Source organism: Bubalus kerabau, chromosome 1 (assembly GCF_029407905.1).
Source record: "Bubalus kerabau isolate K-KA32 ecotype Philippines breed swamp buffalo chromosome 1, PCC_UOA_SB_1v2, whole genome shotgun sequence".
NCBI lineage: Eukaryota > Metazoa > Chordata > Mammalia > Artiodactyla > Bovidae > Bubalus > Bubalus kerabau.
This window is the reverse complement of record NC_073624.1, coordinates 79,429,264-79,450,002: the sequence shown is the minus strand read 5'-3', so window position 1 is coordinate 79,450,002 and position 20,739 is coordinate 79,429,264. Positions and strand designations below refer to the sequence as shown.

General features: G+C 40.0%; 1 protein-coding gene across 5 annotated transcripts in view; it reads left to right on the top strand.

Annotated features, from left to right (window-relative positions):
- Positions 1-20,100, top strand: part of PTPRB (protein tyrosine phosphatase receptor type B) — a 129,177-nt gene extending 109,077 nt beyond the window's left edge. For all 5 annotated transcript variants that reach the window (XM_055580480.1, XM_055580470.1, XM_055580492.1 and 2 more), the window contains 5 exons: positions 335-457; positions 864-1,027; positions 2,545-2,680; positions 12,450-12,570; positions 14,729-20,100. In XM_055580480.1, the coding sequence (XP_055436455.1) occupies positions 335-457; positions 864-1,027; positions 2,545-2,680; positions 12,450-12,570; positions 14,729-14,751 (567 nt within the window). In that variant the 3' untranslated portion in view covers positions 14,752-20,100. The remainder of the gene's footprint in view (positions 1-334; positions 458-863; positions 1,028-2,544; positions 2,681-12,449; positions 12,571-14,728) is intronic.
- The last annotated feature ends 639 nt before the right edge of the window (positions 20,101-20,739 follow it).

Here is a 20,739-nt window from a genome sequence, read left to right as displayed (position 1 = left end):
AGAGCACAAGAAATTGTAAGACATGGTTTATGTGTCCATGAAATTGAAAGGCTGAGAAAATCAACAAAAACTGAAGCCCCAGAACCTGAACCTGAAAGGGAAATGAATCTAAAGGTGGGGGATTTGCCCCTTGACGATGTCTCTCTCTCACTGGGAGCAGCAGCCCAGCTTCAGACCTGCCCGTGAGCAGGTTAAGGCAAAGCAGATGGTCAAATTGCTTTAGCAGCTGACCCAGGATTCCAACTCAGGAAGACATTTCCAGGAGGGAAAGTTCAGGTTCATGGTAGAAGCGCATTTCCAGACTCACTTTTTTTTTCTGCCTGTCCTCCTCTAGGTAAAGTGTGACCATTATTGGCCAGCAGACCAAGATTCCCTCTACTATGGGGACCTCATTCTGCAGATGCTGTCGGAATCCGTGCTGCCCGAGTGGACCATCCGGGAATTTCGGATATGCAGCGTATGTTTGTTCGTTTGACTTCATTGACTAACAAAGTTGGGAAGATGAAGTGTGTGCTAAAGTCGCTTCAGTCGTGTCCGACTCTGTGACCCCATGGACTGTAGCCCACCAGGCTCCTCTGTCCATGGGTATTCTCCAGGCAAGAACACTGGAGTGGGTTGCCATGCCTTCTTCCAGGAGCTTTTCCTGACCCAGGGATCGAACCCACGTCTCTTCTGTCTCCTGCATTGGCAGGTGGGTTCTTTACCACTAGCACCGTGTAGGAAGATGAAGAACACCTGTGAATCCGATTTCTGCTGGTTTCCTCTCCTGTAGTTTGGCTCCTAGGAATCCCTGCCTGGGCACGGTTGTCAGGTTTGAAGGTTTGCCCTGAGCCGTTCCCCTTCTTACCCCTCTGCTCTTCCAGGAAGAACAGTTGGATGCACACAGACTCATCCGCCACTTCCACTACACGGTATGGCCAGACCACGGTGTCCCGGAGAGCACCCAGTCCCTGATCCAGTTTGTGAGAACTGTCAGGGACTACATCAACAGGACCCCCGGGGCCGGGCCCACTGTGGTGCACTGCAGGTACTCTTCCGCCCAGAGCCGGCAGTATAGCAGCCGGGTGTCTAGGCGTGGGGAATGGGTAGGTGGAGGCTCTGTGTGCCCAGCCAGGCTGCTTGGGCCCAGGGGGTGTTCTTATGCCCTCTTCCACCCACTGCTCCCCAGCCTCACTCCTTTGCAGTCTCTTCACCTCCCATTTTTCTCTCTGGCTCTCCATCCTTCTCTCCCTCTTGCTTTTTTTCCTACTGTATCCAATGCAAAGCCCTCATCATCATTGGGCCCCATCCCACCCCTCAATCCAAGTTCCCAGAAACTCACCTCCCCCTCTAGCTGGGGAGGAGACGGCTCATGCTCGTTCCTGCCTCCTGCCATTCTTTCTCCTTGGAATGGCCCCCTCTCTCTCCTCCATCTGTATAAACCATAACCAGCCTTTAAGATCACAGCTCTCAGCTTCCCATGGAGTAGCACTGCCATCTGTGGCAACCCAATTTCGCTCTTAAATTTCTGTTCTCTCTTGACTTCTCTTGGCATCAGCCTGTACAACCCATAAAATCAACCTAACAAGCAGTCTCTCCCTCTCTTTCTCCCTGGGGAGCCTAGTGTTTAGCTAATTAATGTTTGCAGAAACACTTGGATAGCCCTCACTGAACGGCACGAATAAACAAAGAGCAGCGAATTGCTCCAGGAAGAGAAATGTCATGTGCACTTGCTTCCTCTCAACCTGCCCAGCACCCTAGGAGCCCTGCTTTTATATGTCATCGGAACCATGATGCTTTTTATAGGCATGTGAAGCTTTCAAGAGTTTCCTGCCTTCTGAAAATGGCAGGCATGTTCACCCAATAGCACCGAAAACCTGTTTTTCTTTATCTTATAAATACATGCATCAAAAACCCCCAGGTTATGCCATCACTTTAGGGAGCAATTTGACAATTCCTGGTAATGCTGAAGGTGTTCATACAATATAACCCAGCAGTTCTGCTTCTAGATATCAACCCTCGAGAAATCCCACACGAGTGCACAATGATGCTCACTGCAACACAATTTGTAATAGAGAAAAACTAAAAACAATCTCATTGTCTATCAGTAGGGAATGGTGGTTTATGACCTCTGTAAAAGAAATTATGTCTACCTGTAACAAATGTAGACAAATCTCAAAAACAATATTGAGTAGAAAAGTTTACATAAGAATACATAAACTTGTTGAGTACCGTTTTAGTAAATTTTGGAAACACATTAAATGAGTACATTGTGTATAGATTTACATGAATGTGGGAAGAGTATGAAAGCATGCTTGAAAATGATATGCAGCAAATCCTTACCCTTGATGGGGTGGAGAGGTGGAGGAAGGAAGGAGAAAAGGATGGAAGTTCAGAACCTTGGGTTTTATTTCTTTGAGAGAACACATTGAGAGAAAGAAGTATCCAATATTCTTCTCTAACTTGGAAGGGAAGGGAAAGGAAAGATTGTGCCAGAGTCACTGGATGCAGTCCAGAAAGTCCAGTTTAGTGAAAAAGGTGGTCTTTCTTCATTCTCTTTTCTAGTGCTGGTGTGGGTAGGACTGGAACCTTTATTGCATTGGATCGAATCCTCCAGCAATTAGACTCCAAAGATTCTGTGGATATTTATGGAGCTGTGCATGACCTAAGACTTCACAGGGTTCACATGGTCCAGACCGAGGTAAGAGTTCAGCTGAAGGACACAGATCACCCTGTCTGTCTTCCTCCGCCCCCAAATGTTCAGGGCTTTAATCTGATAAAGGGAAAGAACTATGACTCATTAAGAGGAGAAAGAGAATTGAATATTGATGTTTTCTAAGACTTTTTATTTTAAAAGAAATTTCAGTGACCTTGAGGATGATGTGTATTCTTATCTTTACTGAACTAATTGTCCATCTTCTTTAGGTGGGTAGGAAGAAAGATGAATTAAAAAAAAAAATCAATATATGAACATGGGGAAAAACCAGCTAGTTCATCTTAAAGATCATTTTAAGATAGGCTGGTGGTTGAGCACAAGAACTTCAATTAGTAAAAAGGAAGCAGATTCTAATCTCTTCTCTCCCCAGCCCACCCCAGCTGCACCCCCATCTCTGGAGACACTAAAGAGTATACATTAATTGTGGAGGATAAATGTTTGCATTTATATAGTCCTTTGACATTAATTGTGGAGGATAAATGCTTGCATTTATATAGTCCTTTGACATTTACAAGGTATTTCTAAACATGTCATCTCATTAGATTTTCACACACACCACACACACACACACACACATAGATAAGAGAGAATTATTTTCCATTTCCAGAATAGAAAATAAGTTCAGAGGCTAAAGGACTTTGCACAGCTATGAAGTATCTGAGCGGGGACTTAAAGCCTGTTCTAGAGAATCCCAAGTCCCAAGTCCTAATTCCCAAGTCCCCTGGCCCACAGCCTCAGAGTCAAATCTGTGTCCCCGCACAGACCAAACCTCCCTCCCCACATCATTGCCTTACCAGGTCCAAGTTCTCCTGCCCTCCTATTTCCCAAGTAACTGTGCAAAACCTTCTATTTTAAAAAAATGCCTGTGCTCAAAAAGGTGAAAAGTTCTGTGTGCTACTCTGCCCTGGCAGAGTCATGGGACGCATGAAAACTGCAGGTGGCCACGCTCCACAGAATGGAGATGTCCCATAGCAAAGGTTCCCCTTGAGCTTTGTTGAGCCCACTGTTCCTAAAACCACTTTGACCCCCACATCCTCTTCTTGTGCAGAACATGTTCATATCCTGCAGACCCTCGTGTTATTAACACATTTGGGAGAACGCTGTCATCACTGCCTCCTATGGGCAGTGCCCACACCCAGGATCTTCTATCCCCACTGTCCTTTCATTATAACAATTATTGCACTCTATTTTAAATATTTTATTATGTATTTTTTTAAAAAATACATGAAAGTAAGGAAAATAATATAATGAATTTCCATACCCAAACCCCAGTTTCTGCAGTCATCAGTATTCTTTGTTCTTTTTCCATTCATAGCCCACACACACTGTTCCCCTACCCCATGACTTACTGGACTGTTTTAAAGGAAATCCTACTTATCACATAATTTCTTCCTTAAATACTGTGTATCTTAAAACATACATATTTAATATTATATATTCTATATATTGTTAATAATATATATTTTATTCCATGTATGTTTTATAGTTATATATGTATTTTAAGTTAAGGATTTGTTCAAAAATCATGACCACAATACCATTATCATGCCTGACAGTTTTAATCATAATCCCTTAATATCATTCAATATCTAGTCAGTGTTTAAATATCCCTAATTATCTCAAAAATTGCTTTTTACACTTGGTTTCCATTAGAATACAAAGTCCATACATTGCATTTAGTTGAAGTCTCTTCTAAATTTCTTTTAATCTATAATAACCTTCCCTCTGATTTGTTTCCTGTGCCATTTATTTGTTAAAGAAATAAGTTCATTTGTTCCATAGATTTTCCTACATCCTAAATGTGGCTGACTGCTTTTTCATAATATATTCTATTTTTCATAATGTAAGGTGATATAATCCTCTATTTTCCATTATTTTTGTCAGCAGTTCATTGGATCTAGAGGCTTAATTAAGTCTCAGATCCTTTTTACCATCACATGCTTCATGGGTGGTACTGAGTACTTCCTGTTGCATCACATCAGGAGGCACTTCCTGTTTGTGTCTCTTCCTTATACTGATGAAACTGACAATGACCATCCACTATAACATTTCCAATCAGCCTTTCACTTAATGGTTTGGGCAGCCACTGATGACCACTGTCTAGTTCTGTTCTTTCATTAAGTGTTGTAGAATTACATCACATTATATAATAATTCTTTTCCTTCAACTTTCTGTACAAGACTACAAGTTCCTAGAGGGTAGGAATTTGTTTCCTTGGCTCTAGCCTCAATATTCTTTTAAAATCTATTAAATGAACAAATATCCTACAGTCATGTTGCTAAAAAGTCAAGGCATCAATTTACAAATTTGTTTTCATTTTCACAAACTCAGTTCAGTTCAGTTCAGTCGCTCAATCATGTCCAACTCTTTGCGACCCCATGAACTGCAGCACTCCAGGCCTCCCTGTCCATCACCAACTCCTGGAGTTCACCCAAACTCATGTCCATCGAGTTGGTGATGCTGTCCAGCCATCTCATCCTCTGTCGTCCCCTTCTCCTCCTGCCCCCAATCCCTCCCAGCATCAGAGTCTTTTCCAATGAGTCAACTCTTCGCATCAGGTGGCCAAAGTATTGGAGTTTCAGCTTTAGCAACAGTCCTTCCAATGAACACCCAGGGCTGATCTTCAGAATGGACTGGTTGGATCTCCTTGCAGTCCAAGGGACTCTCAAGAGTCTTCTCTAACACCACAGTTCAAAAGCATCAATTCTTCAGTGCTCAGCTTTCTTTACAGTCCAACTCTCACATCCATACATGACCACTGGAAAAACCATAGCCTTGACTAGACGGACCTTTGTTGGCAAAGTAATATCTCTGCTTTTGAATATGCTATCTAGGTTGGTCATAACTTTCCTTCCAAGGAGTAAGCGTCTTTTAATTTCATGGCTGCAGTCACCATCTGCAGTGATTTTGGAGCCCAAAAAAATAAAGTCTGACACTATTTCCACTGTTTCCCCATCTATTTGCCATGAAGTGATGGGACCAGATGCCATGATCTTCGTTTTCTGAATGTTGAGCTTTAAGCCAACTTTTTCACTCTCCTCTTTCACTTTCATCAAGAGGCTTTTGAGTTCCTCTTCACTTTCTGCCATAAGGGTGATGTCATCTGAATATCTGAGGTTATTGATATTTCTCTTGATTCCAGCTTGTGCTTCTTCCAGCCCAGCGTTTCTCATGATGTACTCTGCATATAAGTTAAATAAGCAGGGTGACAATATACAGCCCTGACGTACTCCTTTTCCTATTTGAAACCAGTCTGTTGTTCCATGTCCAGTTAAGCCATACTTAATTGTGATTTGGGGAGGAGATCATCACATTATAAATAATCTTAAGAGGTGTTGGGGGTAGAGGGCTCAGGCTCCATAGCTATTTTTAGAGGCTTTTTGGGCCATGTATCACTTCTGTACACCTGCCCAGAACTATGGAGATGCATTTTGGCAAAGAACAGGCAACCCCACCCCACTATAAATATCACTGGCTGACATCCAGGGCAGGGGCAACATAATGTACCAAAGCTCTCCCTCTTCCTCCTTGGACATAACTCCTCTTTTACCTATTCTTTCCCCTTCCTCCTCCTAACCTCTCTGGGGATTCTGTGATTCTTATTCTTCAGACTGACTTTTCAGTGTTCAAGTTCTCAAGAGTCTCTACTCAAGGCACTACTCTTGTTTCTCCCCATTTTCATTCTTCATATTTCTTCCATTCCCATGGCTTCAGGAACCACATACCTGCTCAGATCTCCCAGATCTCATTCTCCTTCCCCAGCATTCACCCAAGTACCTGCTTCATGAACAGATCCACCAGGAAGTCTTATAGTCATCGCATCTCCAACACAAAACCAAATTCATTATTCATTTTTTTAAAAAAAACACACAACAGAAGCACTTCTGCTGTTTCTTCTTTTAGTTTCAGGTGATTGCCATTCATCTTGACCTTCACTTGTTTGCCCAGGCTGGGGATCTGACTGTTCCCACAGACACATTCGAGCAATCATTAAGCCCTGTCCATTCTACCCAGCATCTTTCTCCTTGTTCTAGACTCTCTGCCCTCGCCTGGCCCTTTATCACCTCTCCGTGAGCCTTCACGGTAGCCTGCTCGCGGCTCCCCTGCCCCCAGCTTCTGCTCAAACAGCTCTTTATCACCACTGCCGCCAGCAAAGTGCTCTGTCACTGTGTCAGCTCCCTGCAGAAAAATTGTGGAAAACTCTTCATTGCTTTAAAATGATTTTCAAGTTCTTCAGAACCTGGCTCCAACTTACTTCCCCAGTTTCATGTCATAATGCCACCCACCCCCACTCTCTTAGGGTCTGCCAAAATTAAGGAAGGTTTCCCTCTCTGGTCCAGAATCAGTGATTCTTTTGATCATGTTGAATAAAGATTTCAATAAGATAGAAATTTTCTCTTTCCTTTTTTCTCTATCAAACAAAAGCCCAAACAATATCTAGACATTATCTGTCTTGCTTTAAGGCTCTGCTGAAGGTGGGCTCCTTCTACAGTCTCAGACATTCAGTCCCAGTACCGCTTACTTGGACCTGAGAGTGAGGGCAGAGGGGTGCAAGCCACAGCTGAGCCGCTGAGCCCCTGAGGGTGATGATTCCAGCCAAAGAAAAAGGACATTCTGACATCCCTTGTATTTCTTTTCTGGGTCCACAGAGAGAGTCAGCATCAACTTTATTCTGCTTTATTTGGGAGACGAAGGGGTGTGGGCTTCACAAGTTTTGATCAATATATTAAAGAGCAAAGGCTTCTAAACAGGAGACATTAGACAAGGGATTTGTGAGTGTGACCCTCCTCCTTTTAGCCTAACTTGGGGCATGTTTCCTGCCTGATTCTGAGAGAGACATTAAAATGCTCTTGTTAAAGAAAAAGAGCTGATAGTCACCATCTGTCAATGTCATCTGCTTCCCGTGAGGAGGAAACAGTGGAATGTTGTGGGACTCAGTGCACATTTGGGGGATTCTCCTGGGAGTTTCCCATGACTTATGCACCCTACCTTTTAACTACACTAGACTGCTCACAGTTTCCAGAATATATGTACACTTTTGTGTTATTTATATCATTTGGAATGTCCTATTTCTTTGCTCAAATTCTTAACAAATGTCACCTTTTCTTTCTAGATCTATATTTTCCTCCTCCAAAAGTGAACCTGATGGCTTCTTCTCATGTATGAAGCTTTATAAACAATTCTGTCCTGTGTTTATCACCTTACTTGTTCACATACCTGCCCTTCTGCTAAACTGTACACTCAGAGACCATGAAAGGCTCTAAGTACAATCCTATAAATATTATCTCATACTACAGATATTGGTGAAATTGAATGGAACTAAGGCTTCACCAGCTTGCTGGACAGGGGGGAAAAATGAGCTTTTATGATGTGAAGTTCATACATTAGACTTTGTCTACTTTTCATTAAGAATAAAGTGGGGAGCACATTAACAATCTGAAAGATTTTAGGAGTAATCATTTTCAAAGGGGTATTCTTTTGGGAAAAGAAGAATTTATATTTAAGACAAAGCAAATTAATGAATATTAACTGGTTTCAAAGCCCAGAGTAGATCATTGTTGAAAAACTTATTAATAAGGCATAGCATACGAGAACTCATTCACAGCCAAACTCCAAGGTCCCAAACTCATTTAATATCCCATTAAAATTGAAAATGTGATTTATGCTTTGGATGGGAGGAATGAGGGAAGTGTTAGTCTCTAATCTGGTAGTTTTCAAGATGAGGAAAATGACTGCCTGTACAAACAATCATTTTCAGGAGAGTACCCTTCTCAAGTTTTCAAGATCATAAGATACTCATAACAAGTAAGTTAAGTTTGCGAGCAGAATTACAGAGAATAGTTATTAATATTAACACAGATGTCACTTCTGATTGGTTTGTGTCTCTGAAACGTTCTAATCTAATGATTGTACCAGACCTACATGATGAGTTCCCTTGAGTAGATGACCATGCACCCAGGGATAATGCCTAGTGCCAACACATAAAAATGAATACCTGTCCACTTTTAAAGATCATTGATGAAGACAGATTTATAGTCTCCCTTTGTGTCTCAAACCTTGAAAATACTCTAAAACTGACCACATGGATCACCTTAAACATAGAGTCCAGGAATGTTTTTCGATATCCATCTAATTGACAGCAGCACAAAATCTAATACAAATCTTTAATGGTCAAAAGAAGTTAGCCATAGAAGAGACCCTTGCCTCCTTGTTTTACAGATGCAGAAACTGAGATCCCTGTCTAGTGGTGGTGATAGATCCCTATCCCAGCTGGTGGCAGACCAAAAGCCCAGAGTCCTCGTCTGAGGAATACTGTGTCATGAGGAGAGCCCAAGGCCAAGCGCTAACATTACACATTCATTCCCTGATCACACAGCTTGGTTGGTAGTAAGGAAAGGAGCCAGTGCACACGTTTACTGCCTCTGGCTGAGCTTCTATGGTCAGTGAAGGTCTCTGTGGTGTCCTTTTGGTCACCAAAACACTGACTCTTCCATATTTGTTTCTGTTTCAAAGGTAGTTTCTAATCCACAGACAAGATGCACCATGCTCCTGTACCCAAATGGTGATTTAGGGCACTAACAACCAACCCATATCATTGTGCCCTGGTAAATGGCACAAACAGACATCCAGAGGAGACCAATTGCTTTTCCAACCTAGAAGAGTCTGATTAGGCTTCAGAGCAACACAAAATCTGTCACTTTCTCACACAAGCATAATCATTGGGTTGGCAAAAAAGTTTGTTTGGGTTTTTTCATAACATTTTATGGAAAACCCAAACAAACATTTTGGCCAACCCAGTACGTTTTACTTGCTTACATACAGGTTGAAATGACAATGTTCTGAATTGCTCCATGACTCTTTTTATGAAAATAATCTGATATATGACCAAATTTCCTGGCTTAAAATTTGGCTGAAATCTAATTTTGTCTTGTTCTTTATAACTCACTTTAAACATTACATTTGGTTAACTTCTTGCTCAAATTCTGACCCAAGGAAACATGTCAAAGCAGATTAGAAATTTGAACTATAAGAATTCTTATCTCTTTAAACAGAACCATTATCAGCAGACTGTGAATAAAAATATTTCAAAATGTCACTCTATTTGTAAAGAATTTAAGCATTTCCAACATCTAAAATTTTTTTAAAAAAAACTGCACAAAGGAGAACACAACTTCTCCAAAGGGACAGCAAAAAAAAAAGTAATTCCCAGATAGGTAACAGGTGGGGCTACTCTCACTGTGTAAGCCTTCTTAATGAAGTTGAAAGAGGGAAGTGAAAAGCTGGCTTAAAATTCAACATTCAAAAAACAAAGATCATGGCATCCGGTCCCCTCACTTCATGGCAAATAGATAGGGAAAAAGTGGAAGCAGTGACAGATTTCTTTTTCTTGGGCTCCAAAATCACTGTGAATGGTACTGCAACCACAAAATTAAGACACTTGCTCCTTGGAAGAAAAGCTATGACAAACCTAGACAGTGTATTAAGAAACAGAGACATTACTTTGCTGACAAAAGTCCATATAGTCAAAGCTATGGTTTTTCCAGTAGTCATGTATGGATGTGAGAGTTGGACCATAAAGAAGGCTGAGCACTGAAGAAATGATGTTTTCAAATTGTGGTGCTGGAGAAGACTTTTGAGAGTCCCTTGGACAGCAAGAAGATCAAACCAGTCAATCCTAAAGGAAATCAACCCTGAATACTCATTGGAAGGACTTATGCTGAACCTGAAGCTCCAAAACTTTGGTCACCTGATGCTAAGACCTGACTCACTAGAAAAGATCCTGAAGCTGGAAAAGACTTAGGGCAGGAAGAGAAGGGGGAAGCAGAAGATGAGATAGTTGGATGGCATCACTGACTCAATGGACATGAGTTTGAGCAAACTCCAGGAGATAGTGAAGGACAGGGAAGCCTGGCATGCTGCAGTTCAGAAGGTCACAAAGAGTTGGACATGACTTAGCGACTGAACAACCACAAAGCCTCTATGGTTTTCTGCAGCAAACCAACATCTTCAAGATTCTTTAATGAGTCAGACTCAGATACTGAGACCCAAGATATGCACATCTATTGTACAACCTCTTTTTTCTCACCACACCACCCCCACCAAAAAGAATGAAACAACACGGTATGCAGTGACATTATTTTCACATTCAATAATGCAATGATTTTAGGTTTCATCTAAGAAAATTGATTTAATGAAAAAAGCACGAAGTTTGGGCTCACATACCCGGGTTAAATCCTAGGATCTCATTTCTTAGCTGTGTGACCTTGGAGAAGTTACTTATCTTCTCTTAGTTTCTATTCATATGGATCATTGTATCTACTACATGAGGTTGTCAAAATAATTAAATGAGATAATTCATATAAAATGCATAGCACAGTGTTTGGCATTCATTTTGTATATTTAATAACTATTTGTGGAGGACCTACTATGGTCAGACATAGTTGTTGGCCCTCATAGGACATATTCTAAATATGCATGTATCTAAAAAAGATGAATAAACACTGCCTTTCTGCCCTTTTTCATCCTCTTCTCTGTGGTAATAGAAAGTAGTCACTCTTCTACATACTAGAAGCCATTCAGTTCAGTTCAGTCACTCAGTTGTGTCCAACTCTTTGCAACCCCATGAATTGCAGCACACCAGGCCTCCCTGTCCATCACCAACTCCTGGAGTTCACTCAAACTCATGTCCATCGAGTCGGTGATGCTGTCCAGCCATCTCATCCTCTGTCGTCCCTTTCTCCTCCTGCCCCCAATCCATCCCAGCATCAGAGTCTTTTCCAATGAGTCAACTCTTCGCATCAGGTGGCCAAAGTATTGGAGTTTCAGCTTTAGCATCAGTCTTTCCAATGAACGCCCAGGGCTGATCTCCTTTAGAATGGACTGGTTGGATCTCCTTGCAGTCTAAGGGACTCTCAAGAGTCTTCTCCAACACCACAGTTCAAAAGCATCAATTCTTCGGCACTCAGCCTTCTTCACAGTCCAACTCTCACATCCATACATGACCACTGGAAAAACCATAGCCTTGACTAGACGGACCTTTGTTGGCAAAGTAATATCTCTGCTTTTGAATATGCTATCTAGGTTGGTCATAACTTTCCTTCCAAGGAGTAAGCGTCTTTTAATTTCATGGCTGCAATCACCATCTGAAGTGATTTTGGAGCCCAAAAAAATAAAGTCTGTCTCTGTTTCTACTGTTTCCCCATCTATTTGCCATGAAGTGATGGGACCAGATGCCATGATCTTCGTTTTCTGAATGTTGAGCTTTAAGCCAACTTTTTCACTCTCCTCTTTCACTTTCATCAAGAGGCTTTTGAGTTCCTCTTCACTTTCTGCCATAAGGGTGGTGTCATCTGCATATCTGAGGTTAGTGAAGGGTTATCATGAAATTTGCTAACCATTATAGAATCCCATTACTGTTGAGGTTTGGAGAGAGTCCCTTGTCTTTCTTTCTTTTTTATAAGTATCTTGTCTTTTAAAAAAATTTTTTTAAAACCAATTTTATTGGAGTACAGTTGATTTACAACTGTTGTATTAATTTCAGGTGTACAGCAAAGCAAATCAGTTATACATATACACATATCCACTGTTTTTTAGATTCCTTCTCATATAGGCCATTACAGAGTATTGGGAAGAGTTCCCTATGCTTAATACAGTAGGTCCTTATTAGTTATCTATTTTATATATAGTAGTTTCCCTCAACTTTCTTATGCTTGAGAATTTGCCTTCCTCTGACATGTCTTCTGCTTTTTCATAGTGTCAGTATGTGTACCTACATCAGTGTGTAAGAGATGTTCTCAGAGCAAGGAAGCTACGGAGTGAACAAGAAAACCCTTTGTTTCCAATCTACGAAAATGTGAATCCAGAGTATCACAGAGGTAGGAGCTTACTGCTCTACTATATAAGTTTATTTAGCAAAATACAGTCTATCTGGAAGCCATTAAAAACCTCAAGCTTTCCCAACATGCACTGATCATTTCTTCTCCCCAAAGGTTTAAGGGAAAGGCCCTCAAAAAGTGGCAACAAGGAAGAGAGGCTGAGTGGGGAGGGAACCCCCACGGTGGAGCACAGTTTTCACGTGGTCTCTCCTCCTAGGCTTGGGGTGCCCTCTGTTCAGGACTCGGCTTAATATTTCTAAGGAATAAGGCTTACTACCAAAGAGGATGCTTTGAAATAGCAAGTGGGAGTTCAAATTGTAAAATCCCATTGGAGAAGAACTTGGCCATATGTATGAACGTCCTTATTATGTTCTTGTCACCCAGTATTTCTACTACCACCCTAAGTACTGAAAAAGCTTTATGTGTGAAGCTTTTCCTAGTTAAAGGTCTGAGTGAAAAAAACATAAATGTTCAACAGTGGAGGACTAAGCATACCGTGGTGTATTCACTGAGTAGAACACAATGCAGTCATTAAGAATGATATTTTTAAGGATATTATAATAGTATAGATTTTCTCATAAATAAGTAAGAAATGCAGAATGTTAAACAAACAAAAACAGCACAAAGAGGGGAAAAAAAAAAGACTGGAGAGAAATATGCATGCTCAGTCACTTGGTCGTGTCCGACTCTTTGTGACCTTTTGGACTGCAGCCCACCAGGCTCCTCTGTCCGTGGGATTTTTCAGGCAGGAATACTGGAGTGAGTTGCCATTTTTTCCTTGAGGAGATTTCCCGATGCAGGGATCGAACCCGTGTCTCCTGTGTCTCCTGCATTGGTAGACAGATTGTTTACCACTGAGCCACCCGGGAAGCCATAGAGAAATAAAGAAATATATCACAGTAGTAAATAAAATTTCTCTGAGCAGTAAAATAACATATCATTTTTCTTCCATTTTATGCTTTTTCTGAATTTTATAGAACAAGCACGTAACATGTAATTTTTAAAAGAAAAATTCAGTAGAAGAAAATGTATAAACTTTGTAAGGCACTGCTTTGATCAGACAATAATTAATTAACATGTGAAGGGTCTGCTTTTTCCTACTCAGGACCATCATTAAAATCTATTTTATCACACTGGCTAATTGCAAATTTGAAGTTACATTGTAATTTATTTCCAGCTAACAAATTACCTCAAAACTTATCAGCTGACCTCTACATTTATTATGTCATGGTTTCTGTAGATCAGGAATTTGGAAGGGGCTTAGCTGAGTGGTCTGGTCCTGGGTCTGTTATGAGTCAAGACATTGGCCAGGGCTACACTCATCTGAAGGCTTGACTGGTGCTGGAGTGTTCAAGATTGTTCATTCATGTGGTTGTTAGCGTAAGTTTCAATTTCTTGCCACATGGACCAATGTCTACCCATAGATCTTTTTTTTTTCTTTGGGATAAACATTATTTCAGAGCTCTTTTATCTCCATTTCAAAATGCTCTTCAGTTTTATTTAGTTCTCTGTACCCTCTGTACCCACCCACCTAGCCAATATATTAAATAGTTAATAATCTGTAAAACATACATACATGAGAGGGCTGCTATTTAAAGGAATTCTTTGTAAATCAGATAATCCTTTTGTTTTGTAAATAATTACCCCCTAAGTTATCAGGAGAGTAAATTAATAGGTTTTGCATGTGAGATTCTTTAAGAAGCCCAGGATGGAGGAAGCACTGGGGGATCTTGGAGTTTCCTTGTCTTGTTTTGGCTTGTTTAAGGGTCTTTTTTTAGTGTGATCTTGGGTGTGCTTAAAGGAAGCTAATTATGGTATGGTTAGCTTCAGGCATCTGAAAGTTAGGATTCAGGTCCTAGCTCTGGAACTAGCTAGCATTCACAAGCTGTGTAACCCTGAGTGAATTTCTGTACCACTCTGGGCCTGTGGGCTCATCTGGAAAACCAGAGGGTTTGACTGGAATCACTAGTCTTTTCCAGTTCTAGTAATCTACAATCCTGAATGCAGTGACCTGGTCCCCACAGGGATGGTCTCATCATAAACCATATTGAGTTTCCGTCATTTCTGCTAGTCTTTGCCATTCGTCATTTTCATAAATAGAACAAACAACTATGACATACCCTGCTACGGCCTCTAATTCCAGTGTCTTTCCTTTCAGATTCGGGCTATTCAAGGCATTGAGAATGCACCCGAAGATCTCCTGGATCAAAACTATTCACTGTGTGATTTTATTTAAAAAAAAAAACAAAACTTGCTTCATGCCCTATGGAGGTGCCAGCTATTTCTGTTGATATTATGTATAATTTATTAATCTGGAGAATTTTAAAGATTTTATGTAATTTAAAGGTAACAGATATTATTGTACATAGTTGTAATTTGTAGTTTCTTCTGTAAATATGTATTTTTCATAATGTTTAATATTAAGCTTTATATAATACTATTTTTCCACACCAAAGTGTTCATGGCTTGTTCTACCTAAACTAATTCAACCTGTATAACAGGACAAGTGGTAAAAAGTGGATGGAGGTGGTTGCAGGGGTGATCCCCTAGGCCATGGTTTTTTACCAGTTTTGATACCTACTGGGCAGGATACAGGGCAGGGCTGGAGAGAGCAGAGAGTACAGCTGGTTTGAGGGCATTGCTGGGACCCAAAGATGATCCAAAAGCAATTAATGTGTGTAACAATGTAATAATATAACAATCAAAAGAAAGGGTTGAAGAGATGAGATTAAGCAGCACCAAAGCTGAAGTAGGTGTTTGTGCCTCACGCTGTTAGTGTCTCCCCTATGTCCTGCCAGAGCTCCAAGCCAGTGTGGTCAGCTTAGAGGCCACGTAACTTGCAAGGCAAGTCCAGGCTGCCGGGCTGAGGGTTCTGAGAGAGAACAACCAGAACAGAAGTGATGAATTCCTCTTATCCAGAAGCGTGCCACCTGCTCCCCTGACGGGAAACACAGTCAACATGCAAAGCGCCATCTGCAACCATGGGAGACTGCTCCACTGCATCCGCGGTGTGCTCTGTGTGAGCATGCATCCCACAGTGGGATGTGTGTTTTGGCCAGTGGACACACACTCATCTTTGTCTCATTGCTAGGAGGCTGCACTCCTGGAAAAGTCAAAATCGCACTGGTCATACTTGGATTTCCCATTAAAAGAAGATTGTGGTGAAGTATTATGCTACTGATCAAAGGGCCTAATGTTAATACCTCTAGAGAAATATCTACAAACATCATATATCACTAATTTAAAAAAATACTGAAACAAAAATTCAGTGGTACCTAGTATAAAATTTCCCAGACACTTTTTTTTAGTAAATCATTGAGGTCAAAATATCAAGTAGTCACCTTCATTTATTTGTATTTGATATAAAAGGCACTCCTACTCTGCCAAGTTGACCAATTTTGACTATCACAAATTTCAGTGAGTCAAAAAGTGAACATTGCTCTCTCCAAGGTCCAGTTCCAAGGATCTTCCTGGAGAAAATTTGAAACACACCTGTATGGTATCATCACGGCTACCTGAGAGATGAGTCGGGAATGTTTGCCTTTTTCTCACTACAGATTTCTCTGTAATAAATTTAAGATTTAGAGATCCAGGTTGTTGGTCTCATAGCTTCATTTGCAGAAAGAGTACATTTCTTTTCAAAATGTATATTTTTTGCTACAAACTGTAGAGCCCCATAAGTACTATAATGGGTGTAATTGCCATAGTAAGTGGAAAAAGCATTAAATATACCTAATATAATTGTAGTAAATTAAGGCTACACCCAAACTGGAAAAAATTGCAGGGCTTCTTGAAGTTTATGGAAACAGGAAAAACCTTTATAAGAATGAATGGGAAGAGGATTCCAAATCTTCACAGTGTTATCATGCTCAATGCCTTGTGAAATGACAGTGTTAGGGTCTGATCCTGTTTCAGGAAACCAGATGGCTCTTCTGGAAATGAAAAGGAACAACATACATGTAAGTGTGGCAGAGGTACCACTGGGGAAAAAATAAAGATCAAAGATATATGAGATGATATGTCTATTAGGAATAACTTTCCCTGTATTAATAAGAAAAAGCAATAAATTTTTAAAAACCAGAATTTTAAGCCAACATCACTGGGTACAAAGCACATCCAACTACATGGGAAGAAATTCATTTTTAGGTTCTCACTCATTTAGAAAAGTTTAAGTGCCTGCAACTTGCTAGGCACTGTCCTAGAAACTACACATTTCTATTCAATAAAGAGAATACATCACAGTGATAACGGTGGGATTGTTGTTACTATTTTCAATTAAACCTGAAAGAGGGCCTCAGCAAGGCAGTGACATTACCCAGAAGCAGGGCAGTGGCAGCCTTCCTTGGGCCACAAACTGGCAAGCGCTGATTCTGCTTCTCTAGCAAATCTCTGGACCAAAAAGAGAAAGAAAGCAATTCATTGCACAGATCAAGAATTAAAGCCATAACAAACCTACACGACTGTCACAGTACATACCCTGGCATATCTGGGGTGGAATCAGAGTTATGGAAATGGACATGACAAGGGAAAACTGTATGTTCTTTTAGTCTAATGCAGGACAAATTTATTTCTACCCTCCACCTGTCTAATTTTAAATCTCCTTAGCAACAAATATTTCACTGTCTTCCCTCCTACCACCATCAAAGACTAAATACATAATCTAGTTGATCTATTTATTAAATTTAGGAGGAGGAAAAACAGGTTTCCTTGACATTCAGCTCAATTAATTTAATCCTGTCATGTGTTATGACTTGGTAAACACTCCACTTCCTGTCGCGCTGGGCATCCTGGCTGTGCACCTGTGCAGTACACTTTAATCATCAAGCCTTCAAAGTGCTTCTGAGCTATCAAATCTTGGAAGGTTCCTGTCTTGCATCTTAATAATTATTTATCCAAGTCCTTTATAATTAACTCCTTTAATCTCTACTCATTAAATCAATTTCGTACTATTCTGTCTTCTCTGGATAGCAGCCAGTTTTTCAGCTCTTGAGTCAGATTTTTCTAAGGCTCCTCTCCCTGTCTGGGTCTGCACTTGTCCTAAGAAATTCAGCAGCACTTAACACTCCCAAACCCCTCTTTTTCACTACACTTCCCCTTCTCCCTTTTGAATATGTTTGCTTTCCCAGTAGAAGGTGATTTTATTTTCCGTTCATCTTATCTCCTCATACCCATTGGTATGTCAATAGTCTTTTCTGGCTCCACATTTTAGAAGAGATGATAATGATTTCACTTTTGAACACTAAAATGGCCACAACACACAATATATTGGGGACAGTTTTATTTGGTAGGGTCTTTAATTAATTTTATTATCTCTTGGAAGAAAGCCCAAAATGACATTTGAAAATAATATGAAACCACTAACCAGATGTCCAGCAATACAAAAATAGGCTTCACATCTTATACTTCACACTCTGATTCTTCTAGTGTCTTAGGATCCAGGTTCTTGTATTTAAACACTCTCCTTTCTCTTGGAAGAAAATTGTCGACTATGCAGTAAATTCTCATTCACTTAGGCTTCTGGGTCTCTATGGTTGGAATCCTAAAGTCAAATCTGCCAGATCTGAATAACAGCAAGTAGCAGAATCTAAGCACCAACTCTGGGGTGCTCTAGAGTATTAGTTCACACACATGAGCCAGACAAAATCTGACCTGATGGGGAAAAAAATAGATAATAAGCTGCTTGTTTGATGTAACAGTTCAGGGACTTTCCACGTTCCATTTCATTGGGGAAATGAAGTAATTGATGACTCACAACTGAGTGGCAAAAAGGAATGGCTGATCCTCCTGGAAGTGGCTATGAGCAAGGCTTCAAAGGTACCTCATTCCAGAAGAGACAGAGTGGAAAAGGCTATTATCAGCCCAAATGTTCTGTTAAGGTTCAGAGTATTTTTAATCTGAGATTCCAAATCATATCAAGTATTCAAAGATTATTTCACTCAAGGGAAAATCTATAAACCATGACTGCAGAAAATGAGTGAAATAATACAAAGAAGGAAAAATATTTGAAAAGAGAGGATCTAAGTAGACATCATCAGAAAGAAGAAACAGCATTCCTTCTGTGTCCAGACTGTTTCTTGGGGATGTCATATGCTTAAGATGCATTATCCTTTGAAGGGTTCACTTTGACTATGTTGGCCAGATGATGTAGCTGATTAAGCTACATCATTTTGTGAATTTACCAGGTGTTTGACGAAACTGAGTTTGGAATTCTGAACACACTACCTTAGATTCTTTTAGTGGACGGTGCCTTTGAAATGTTTGGCCATTTTACTTAAAATGCAGGGTAACATTTAATGCAGCCATGATAATAGCAAAAATCTGTTCTGTTCTAAAAATGTTTCTAGCAATGGAAATATTTTTGACTAAAAGACTACTCTTGACTTGTAGGGAGGCTCCCTAGGAATAAATATATGACACAAAAATAAGGCATTTTATTTTTGTTTAAAGATTGTCTATATAGATGCATTCATGACATAAGAAAATGGTTGGTGAATGCTCCTAAAATAAAGGCTTATGTAATGGAAATAAAAAGCTCTATTAACAGACCTACCAAAAATGATTTTTGTAACCTATATGCCCATGTACATGATCTTATTATGTAAGATATCAAAATAAGCTGTTGAAATGGTGAATAATGTCAGACAAAATAGTATGTTTCTTCTAGAATATTCACAAGAAAGGTTAGTTATGGCTGTTTTATGCAGTAAGTAATTTCTTTTAAGAAAAACTATCTTCATCCTAAGAGTAAGCTTTCTGTTATGTTGGAGATGTTGTGTTTTCATAACAGCTTGTGAGTGAGCAAGTAAGCCTTCCCACAGAAAGGAGTATACGCAGTTGTGGCTTTCGGAGTGTCATAGAGTTGGGTGGCTTTCCCCTGCAAGCTGAAGTGAGAGCCTCCAGTGGCCTTCATGAAATCTCCCAATTCCAAACACCCTGACAACCAGGTGCACCAAAGTTCTGGCCTGAAGAGTCCTCACTCTCTAGTTTCCCAGGTAGGACCCATCCAGCTTATCAATTCTGCAAGGATAAGAACCAAGTCTTTGATCTCTTTTATACTCCTACCTAATAGAAATTAGTACACAACTCATAGACATTCAACATATACCTTTTGAGTGGAAATTGCTCCTGGCCCAATACTTTGGGTATTTAGGTAGTCAGTATCTAATAATGCTAGTGTTCATGGAGCCTCATCTGGCTGTTCCTTGATTTGTGTGAAGCTTAAATAAATAAGGCAAATACATCTAGCAACTGAATGTGTTATGTTCGTTAATAGAGCACTTTTTATGTTTTTTATATTATGTATTCTTTCTCTGCAAATCTGGTCATTTAAAATAGCAGTCAATGGTTCTGTTTTTTTCTTATGATAATACCTCTCCACACTGTTGTGTTTTCTAACCAACTCTGTTTAAAGAAAGCACTTCCATAGTCTTTGTATTTAATTTATGTATTTGCTTAATATATTTTCATACTGTAACTGTGGTCAAAAACAATCTATATAGTGTCATAAACACCTTCCCACCAGTGAATAAAACTGCTATTTGTTGAAGGAAAGTGTTCTGTCTTCTATTTGCCTGTATCTCATTTATCAATTTCTGTCATCTGATTCCTCAGGAGAAAGGTCAGAAGTGACTGCTTCTAAATGAGAAAAATCTTGCAAGCCGTTATCATGAAGAACTTGGTTGTTTTAACCTTTGCTCCTGTGAAAGCCTAGTTGGTTACCTAGGGTATCGCGAACATATAATAGACTCTCTGGTTGACTGTCTCCAGCTAAATTCTTGGTTTCAGTTCTCTAATTCATTGGTAACCAAAATGTCATCTATCACCAACAGTGTCTGTGTATTCTCAGAGGCACTGCCCCAGCTGGATCCCCTGAGCCCTTCAGAGGCACTTCACACATAAGCGGGTGGTGTGACATTTGGTTAAGAGCTGCTGTGTCTATTTCCAGAATCATTATTTTGCCTTTTTTTTTTTACTTTTTCATATTTCAGTTGAAAAAACTCACTGTCCTTCACAACTCCAGTGTTTCATTTTTCTACAACTTACTTACAGAAATCTTCATTTTTTAAAAAAAATTACCATAACAGATTTACATGTAAAACCATTAAATCAAACCCATCCTTTGTTTTAAAACAATTTCTGGATTCAAATTGAGTTAGCAAAAATAATTTG